At 38.3% G+C, this 9,857-nt stretch overlaps 1 protein-coding gene across 1 annotated transcript; it reads left to right on the top strand.

Annotated features, from left to right (window-relative positions):
- Positions 1-637: 637 nt before the first annotated feature.
- LOC133961200 (integumentary mucin C.1-like) lies at positions 638-9,857 on the top strand. The gene is made up of 15 exons (XM_062396233.1): positions 638-1,339; positions 1,726-1,833; positions 1,932-2,099; positions 2,224-2,340; positions 2,939-3,229; positions 3,532-3,639; positions 3,738-3,905; positions 4,030-4,146; positions 4,748-5,386; positions 5,689-5,796; positions 5,895-6,062; positions 6,181-6,297; positions 6,896-7,315; positions 7,637-7,722; positions 7,876-9,857. Exons 1-15 carry the CDS (start codon positions 1,291-1,293, stop codon positions 8,026-8,028), a joined length of 2,817 nt encoding a protein of 938 aa, XP_062252217.1. The 5' UTR covers positions 638-1,290; the 3' UTR covers positions 8,029-9,857.

The raw sequence follows: 9,857 nt of genomic DNA, 5'->3' as shown, positions 1-9,857 counted from the left end.
AATGAAAATCACCACGTCTGGTGAACTTTAGATGTAAATTAGTGTTAGAATTAGCCGACGGACTGAGGTGTAAAGTCAAGTTAATGTTCAATTGGTGTTGTCCTAACCTCAAGTTGAAGTATAAAAACATAACTGAATTAAAGATGTTTCTCAGGAGCAGGTTTTAAAACTGAGAGAAAATGTCTGCTAACTGTTGCTGTTAGCTGCTAGCTGGAGAAACATCCTCCTCCAGAGTTTATTTCTAGTTATTGATTATTTATCAATATAAACATGTAATAAGTTAAGATAAAACTTGATCCAAACACCAGGGAAATTCAGTTGTTACAGCAGCAGAGAGATTATATGTTATATATATATGTATGGCTTTTTAATCTCATACTGATACAATAAACACCTCCTGCATACATGCACCGATAGATCCATGCAGCCTCTACTCCGAACTCGGGCTGGTAAAAGTGAGAAGAGTGTATGACCCATAGTCACAATCAGTCAGAATCTTTGCAGTCAGCTCTCTGCTCAACACATTGAAAGCCTGTGTTGCTTCTCTCTACATGTAGGCCTGGTGACATGATGACATTTATGGAAAAGCACAGTTTGTTATATTCTTAAAAACATTTCTGGAGTAATATTTTACTTATATCTAAATTAAACTTGAACCACTTGTACATTGTGTTCATATTGTAAGTTTTACTGAAATTTAAGGTTAGGCTTTGTTCAGTGTACACATTAACTGGAATAGTGAAGTATTTTTAAACGCAGATTACCAGTTCAACAAGATTCCAGATGTTGGAAACCGAGAAAACAATGTGACAATTCTAGGAATGTTCTTTGATAAGGTGTGACCAACAGCTGAGACTTCTTTCTCTTTGAACCGCGGCTTATGCCAAAAATGATCATTGATTTTTGCCTCAGAAACCATTTTAAAGATGCTTAGCGAAAGTCTGTTAAACTCAAAAATTACTGTCAGGTAGATAGATACGATTTCTCTATGAGTTTTTGTTCCTGATGGAAATGTGTTTCTATGATTTATTGTTTTTGATGCACAATCCTGATTATGTGAACATGTGAAATGAAAATGGGTGTGTTGAGGCGTGTTGACGTGTTTTCCTCTGTGACAAAACAGGGACTGACAGTCTGAATGATCACAATGTCAAAATGGAAACACGCCCAGTCCCTGAGATACTCAGACACGTATCAGTCTTACAGGCGATCAACACCTGTAGAGCACATCAAGTGTTTCTGTGTTGATGAGAGGTCGTATAAGGAATCTGCTGAACTTTCCTGGTCGTCATGAAGCTGCTTCTTTCTCTGAACCTCATCTGGGCGCTCACCAGCACAGGTAACTAATTATCTCAACAATAGTGATTCATCAGCTACAACATAACCTCTTTTAATTACTTTTAATTACTTTAACGATCTAATGATATTCACCAGCTGTTTGTTCCACTTAAAAGAAGTAATTTAACATCCTGGAAAATATAAGGAGGCTCTATTGATCCTCAGAGGAGAAATTCACAAGTTACAGTACAGCGGTGCTAGAAACAGACTAAACAGTTAGGAAACAGATGAAATGATTTAAAGTCATGTGTGTAGTGTCTATTTAAATTTAAATTAAAACCCAAATGTCTGAAACTCCATTTGAACAGTAAGAAGATTTTTGAGCCTTTATGAACCACAATTTAGATCAGATCAACATATCACTGACTATTTTTCTCCACATTGCAGGTGTAGCACTTGTGTGTGAAACTTGCACAGATGCAGATGTTACCTGTTCAAACACATCAGCAGTTACATGTCCCACAGGCACGATGTGTATCACAGCTTCCAGTCAAGGTAAACTTCTCTGCAAGTTACTCTCCAGTGAAATACATGTACTGCAAAGTGACGTGTGCTTTCCATCACCATTAACAAACTGCACTTTGACTCTGCAGCCGTTTCATCTGGGACTCCTGGACAGCAAATCTACAAGGCCTGTGCCCCCCCCTCCCTGTGTCCAGCCACAGGCTCTCAGACATTTTCAGTTAACTTGGGTGTTTCGAGTTCACTTGCAAATGCTACATGCTGCAACACAGACAACTGCAACTCCAACACTCTGCCTTGTAAGTAGATGTAGATGAGTTTTATTAATCTGTATCCTTGTGCTGACATGTTCTATTTTTAATCCATAACACTTCCATCTTCTATCTTTCTCTAATAAACAGTATCATGTTTTGTCTGTTTCAGTCCCTGTGGTTCCAGCAGTTAACGGTCTGCAGTGTCACATTTGTCACCCCACCACCTTTGATTGCAGCTCTTCAGTGCAATGTAGGGGAACAGAGGATCGCTGCTTTGAAGCTGTTGGTAAGTCTTCTTCTTATATGCTGCATTTAAACGATTACTTCAAACCTGTTCTACTACCTCTAAGTATTTTGAACATATTCATATTAAAGAGTGAAGTTTTAAGATAAACATGTTTTTACTCATGTACTAAACTTTTAAAGCACTTTAATTAAATCTGTATCATCTGCGTTACTCTGTATTTATGATCCATAACATTAGAGATTAAAAACTTACGCTTAACTGCATTATGTGTTTTTATGAAATATTTACTTTCTCATCATCTTAAGATCATCATAATGTTTGATATTTAAAGAGCACACAGGAGATAAAGGAGTTAAAATTAGTTCCATCTCGACAAGCGGACAAAACTATTTAATGTTTCTCAGTTAATTTACTTGTTATTTTCCATCACGATTTCCTGGAACTCAACTTAAAACAATGAAATCAGTGATGTCACGAGTTGCTGAAGTGCACGTGCACTACTGTAACCATGGCAACAATTGGTGTTAAACTACTGTCATCAAAATACATTTCCTCGTGAATTCAAGTTCTTCTTAAAGTGAAGAAGTCTCTCTGAAATTATCCAACTAACAAACCTTTGATTGTTTTTCATCTTTAGTGACAACTGAGAACGGCACTTCTCCAGCTTTCGGCTGTTCATCTTCAAATCTGTGTGCAGCTGCTGCCAGCCTGGGGTCACTGCCTTTCGTGCAGGATGTCGGTAACATTACCAGTGGACCAGCCTGTTGTGGGACTAGTTTGTGTAACACTGTCACTACAGCAATCAATTCAACCTCTACCCCAACAACAACAACCATTTCCCCAACAACAACAACCACTACCCCAACAACAACAACCACTACCCCAACGACCACAACTACAGCTCTAACCATGACCAACTCAGGCCCAGGTAACTGATTTCAAATTGTCATGACTTCAAGAAGTAATTTAATATCCTGGAAAATATAAGGATGCTCTATTGATCCTCAGAGGAGAAATTCACAAGTTACAGCACAGCGGTACTAGAAACAGACTAAACAGGTAGGAAACAGATTAAATGATTTACAGTCATGTGTTTATTGTCTATTTATATTCAAATTAAAACCCATATGTCTGAAACTCCATTTGAACAGTAAGACGATTTTTGAGCCTTTATGAACCACAATTTAGATCAGATCAACATATCACTGACTATTTTTCTCCACATTGCAGGTGTAGCACTTGTGTGTGAAACTTGCACAGATGCAGATGTTACCTGTTCAAACACATCAGCAGTTACATGTCCCACAGGCTCGATGTGTATCACAGCTTCCAGTCAAGGTAAACTTCTCTGCAAGTTACTCTCCAGTGAAATACATTTACTGCAAAGTGACGTGTGCTTTCCATCACCATTAACAAACTGACCTTTGACTCTGCAGCCGTTTCATCTGGGACTCCTGGACAGCAAATCTACAAGGCCTGTGCCCCCCCCTCCCTGTGTCCAGCCACAGGCTCTCAGACATTTTCAGTTAACTTGGGTGTTTCAAGTTCACTTGTAAGTGCTACATGCTGCAACACAGACAACTGCAACTCCAACATTCTGCCTTGTAAGTAGATGTAGATGAATCTTATTAATCTCTATCCTTCTGCTGACATGTTCTATTTTTAATCCATAACACTTCCATCTTCTCTCTTCCTCTAATAAACAGTATCATGTTTTGTCTGTTTCAGTCCCTGTGGTTCCAGCAGTTAACAGTCTGCGGTGTCACGTTTGTCACCCCACCACCTTTGATTGCAGCTCTTCAGTACAATGTAGGGGAACAGAGGATCGCTGCTTTGAAGCCGTTGGTAAGTCTTCTTCTTATACGCTGCATTTAAACAACGATTACTTCAAACCTGTTCTACTACCTCTTAGTATTTTTAACATATTCATATTAAAGAGTGAAGATTTAAGATAAACATGTTTTTACTCATGTACTAAACTGTTAAAGCACTTTAATTCAATCTGTATCATCTGTGTTACTCTGTATTTATGATCCATAACATTAGAGATTAAAAACTTACGTTTTACTGCATTATGTGTTTTTATGAAATATTTACTTTCTCATCATCTTAAGATCATCATAATGTTTGATATTTAAAGAGCACACAGGAGATAAAGGAGTTAAAATTAGTTCCATCCCAAAAAGCGGACCAAACTATTAAATGTTTCTCAGTTAATTTACTTGTTATTTTCCATCACGATTTCCTGGAACTCAACTTAAAACAATGAAATCAGTGATGTCACGAGTTCCTGAATTACACGTGCACTACTGTAACCATGGCAACAATTAGTGTTAAACTACTGTCATCAAAATACATTTCCTCGTGAATTCAAGTTCCTCTTAAAGTGAAGAAGTCTCTCTGAAATTATCCAACTAACAAACCTTCGATTGTTTTTCATCTTTAGTGACAACTGAGAACAGCACTTCTCCAGCTTTCGGCTGTTCATCTTCAAATCTGTGTGCAGCTGCTGCCAGCCTGGGGTCACTGCCTTTCGTGCAGGATGTCGGTAACATTACCAGTGGACCAGCCTGTTGTGGGACTAGTTTGTGTAACACTGTCACTACAGGAATCAATTCAACCTCTACCCCAACAACAACAACCTCTACCCCAACAACAACAACCTCTACCCCAACTACGACAACAACTACTCCAACAACAACTACCCCAACAACAACAACCACTACCCCAACAACAACAACCACTACCCCAACTTCGACAACAACTACTCCACCAACAACTACACCAACAACAACAACCACTACCCCAACAACAACAACCACTACCCCAACAACAACAACCACTACCCCAACTACGACAACCACTACTCCAACAACAACTACCCCAACAACAACAACAACTACTCCAACAACAACTACCCCAACAACAACAACCACTACCCCAACAACAACAACCACTACCCCAACTACGACAACAACGACTCCAACAACAACTACCCCAACAACAACAACCACTACCCCAACAACAACAACCACTACCCCAACGACCACAACTACAGCTCCAACCACGACCACCTCAGGCCCAGGTAACTGATTTCAAATTGTCATGACTTCAAGAAGAAATTTAATATCCTGGAAAATATAAGGATGCTCTATTGATCCTCAGAGGAGAAATTCTCAAGTTACAGTACAGCGGTACTAGAAACAGACTAAACAGGTAGGAAACAGATTAAATGATTTACAGTCATGTGTTTATTGTCTATTTATATTTAAATTAAAACCCATATGTCTGAAACTCCATTTGAACAGTAAGATGATTTTTGAGCCTTTATGAACCACAATTTGGATCAGATCAACATATCACTGACTATTTTTCTCCACATTGCAGGTGTAGCACTTGTGTGTGAAACTTGCACAGATGCAGATGTTACCTGTTCAAACACATCAGCAGTTACATGTCCCACAGGCTCGATGTGTATCACAGCTTCCAGTCAAGGTAAACTTCTCTGCAAGTTACTCTCCAGGGAAATACATGTACTGCAAAGTGACGTGTGCTTTCCATCACCATTAACAAACTGACCTTTGACTCTGCAGCCGTTTCATCTGGGACTCCTGGACAGCAAATCTACAAGGCCTGTGCCCCCCCCTCCCTGTGTCCAGCCACAGGCTCTCAGACATTTTCAGTTAACTTGGGTATTTCAAGTTCACTTGTAAGTGCTACATGCTGCAACACAGACAGATGCAACTCCAACACTCTGCCTTGTAAGTAGATGTAGATGAATCTTATTAATCTGTATCCTTGTGCTGACATGTTCTATTTTTAATCCATAACATCTTCTCTCTTCCTCTAATAAACAGTATCATGTTTTGTCTGTTTCAGTCCCTGTGGTTCCAGCATTTAACAGTTTGCGGTGTCACGTTTGTCACCCCACCACCTTTGATTGCAGCTCTTCAGTACAATGTAGGGGAACAGAGGATCGCTGCTTTGAAGCTGTTGGTAAGTCTTCTTCTTATATGCTGCATTTAAACGATTACTTCAAACCTGTTCTACTACCTCTAAGTATTTTTAACATATTCATATTAAAGAGTGAAGATTTAAGATAAACATGTTTTTACTCATGTACTAAACTTTTCAAGCACTTTACTTAAATCTGTATCATCTGTGTTACTCTGTATTTATGATCCATAACATTAGAGATTAAAAACTTACGTTTTACTGCATTATGTGTTTTTATGAAATATTTACTTTCTCATCATCTTAAGATCATCATAATGTTTGAGATTTAAAGAGCACACAGGATATAAAGGAGTTAAAATTAGTTCCATCCCAAAAAGCGGACCAAACTATTAAATGTTTCTCAGTTAATTTACTTGTTATTTTCCATCACGATTTCCTGGAACTCAACTTAAAACAATGAAATCAGTGATGTCACGAGTTCCTGAAGTGCACGTGCACTACCGTAACCATGGCAACAATTAGTGTTAAACTACTGTCATCAAAATACATTTCCTCGTGAATTCAAGTTCTTCTTAAAGTGAAGAAGTCTCTCTGAAATTATCCAACTAACAAACCTTCGATTGTTTTTCCTCTTTAGTGACAACTGAGAACGGCACTTCTCCAGCTTTCGGCTGTTCATCTTCAAATCTGTGTGCAGCTGCTGCCAGCCTGGGGTCACTGCCTTTCGTGCAGGATGTCGGTAACATTACCAGTGGACCAGCCTGTTGTGGGACTAGTTTGTGTAACACTGTCACTACAGAAATCAATTCAACCTCTACCCCAACAACAACAACCTCTACCCCAACTACGACAACAACTACACCAACAACAACAACCACTACCCAAACTACGACAACCACTACCCCAACAACAACAACCACTACCCCAACAACAACAACAACAACAACAACAACCACTACCCCAACAACAACAACCACTACCCCAACAACCACAACTACAGCTCTAACCACAGGAACTATAGCCTCAACAACAACAACCACGACCACCTCAGCCCCAGGTAACTGATTTCAAATTGTCATGACTTCAAGAAGTAATTTAATATCCTGGAAAATATAAGGAGGCTCTATTGATCTTCAGAGGAGAAATTCCCAAGTTACAACCGGAGATAAATTACAATCTAAAACATAATATGGTGGTTATGTATTTTTCATTCATTCATTTGTTATCAGTTGACACAAATACCACATTGTTAAAAAAAAAGTACACCAGCGACCACAGTTACTCTTTTCACAAGTCTTTTCAGAAAAAATAAGTATTTATTTATTTATTGTTGTTTTTAAATCGATTTCCAAATGTTAAGCGTTGTCAATCCCTGCAGGCCCTGTAGCAATAATCTATCTCAAAATGAAAATCTCCATGTCTGGTGAGCTCAGCAATGAAACCATCGCTGAGCATATCAATCAGGTACGTACACAGAAATGTTCAAAAATAACTCTTCTGTGAAATCTCTTCACTCAATATAATCCACGATAATGCATGCACACAAATCAAATGGATGGGGTGAAGGAGATGAGATTGATCTTCTGTTGTCTATTCTGTGTTTTTCTCTCCATTTAGTTTATGAGAATGACGCTCCTGAACAGCACAGCCTTCACAGTGAACGTAAAATCCATTCAAAGGGTCAAAGTTGCCACAACAACAACAACAACAACCACTCCCCCAACTACAACAACTACAACAGACACTACAAGCGTCAGGCTTCCCGGGTAAAAGCTCCATGGGGACAGTGACTGTACTACAATTGTACTGGTGGTATAGTTTCAACACAATGTAAAAGTGCAGTTCATCATAATGATTTTATTATAAACAGTTAGCTAAACACAACAGATGCAATTGTGCTCAACTGTGCTGCAAAGATTCACAACATGCACCTTTTATTTAGTTAAATAACATGTAAAATATTGTAAAACATAGAGAAGTGCATTTGACTCAAGTATCATGTTATTTTCACAGTAAACTGGGTATCTCAAAACAAAATATTTGATCTGTCAAAGAGATGTTTTTTTAATTAATTGGTGTCTGTAATTCCCATGCACTGTAACTAGAGCAGTAGCTGCCATGCTGGTCCAAGTAGACAGGAAACTCTCAAACAGTTTCTCGCTCACTCCTCCCTTCATTTCTCATAAATGTGAGCATACCTGGTTTTTCAGGTTATATGAACGCAGCCTCAGTCACTGCTACCTTGTCACACTCTCTGTATCTGAAGGAGGAGCAAAGCACAACTTAGGCACAATACTAATCAAAGAAAAACTACCTCTCTGCTCTTGTAGTTGTGCGGAGTAACACGACCCATCATGGAGAGAACAATCCTCTTTTGCATGTTTTTGCTTGGATATTTTCTTGCCTCCTGTGCCGAAGGTCAGAATTCATTGCAATTATTGTCTGCATTTTATGATAAGTAATTTAGGAGGGTAAACTGTAGAGGACTTGAAGATCAGCTCAGTGGTGATTAGTGATTCATGTGTGCTTATCTGCGATATCTGTTTGAAATTCTGAAAAATTGTGTTATATGTTTTTTCCTGCTTTTGGTGTCTGCTTGAAAAACGTACTATTGTTGTTGATGAAATAAATATAATTTGCTGCAAGCAAGATAAGAAAACATAATTAAACTGCGAAAAGAAAACGTGTTATTTTGTTGCAAAACGTTATAACACAGGATTAATTAAGAATAATCATGAGAATAATAAAAAATACGACTGTTGGACTAAACCATCCTAAAGTTATAAAAACTTAGTAAAGGGTTTCCACAGATGAATCAAGTAATTACTTGATTACATGGGATTGAATAGAAACAATTCATTGGGTTTACTTCATTTCCAAGATGACATTTGATACTTGAATGGCTCTTTGTCAAGGACATAGGAGAATCATGAACATGTACACAACTGTTAATCCTGGCCGGCAGACTCAGGTTCCACTCTCTCACCTTGAGTGGATTTTTCATTAGTTTATTTGCAGCACTTTAACACACTGTATACATGTCTTACATCGGATTGTTATTAATACTACAAAAGAGAAAATATAAATTCACCTTGTAAAAGAGACTCTTCATCTCAATGGGACTAACATGGTTAAATAAAGGCTAATAAAATAAAGACCAACAGAATTTCACTCAAGGCCAATTTCAAATTGCATGACATCCTTTCAAGGCAACATTAAATTATTAAAGAGTTGTATCACAGCAGCTCTCTGACACTGGGTTGGAGCTTCTTCTCTAGGGTTAAGCCTGGTGTCAAATGGTAGTGATGAAGATGCTGCTTACAGCTGGTTTTCCAGGCTTGGGTCAGCAAATCTTGAAATTGATTCTGAACTGGTTCACAGCAGTGGCTTGTTAGACATGGTGTATATAGAACTCGATCAGAACATGGTTGTTAGGTAAACTTGAGCTTGGCATTGCTTTGCAGCTCAGTCCTTTAGTTTTCCATGTTGTGCTTTAAATATGTTCAGTTCATTTTGTTCACTTTGTTTGAACAGCAGCCTTTTATTTCCTTGTATTAAACTTGGTAGAAACTGCTGTTTGAATGCCACCAAATTATTAA

The sequence above is a fragment of the Platichthys flesus genome, chromosome 9 (genome assembly GCF_949316205.1).
Source record: "Platichthys flesus chromosome 9, fPlaFle2.1, whole genome shotgun sequence".
Classification (NCBI taxonomy): domain Eukaryota; kingdom Metazoa; phylum Chordata; class Actinopteri; order Pleuronectiformes; family Pleuronectidae; genus Platichthys; species Platichthys flesus.
Note: the sequence above shows the minus strand (reverse complement) of the source record. Positions and strands in the feature narration are given on the sequence as shown.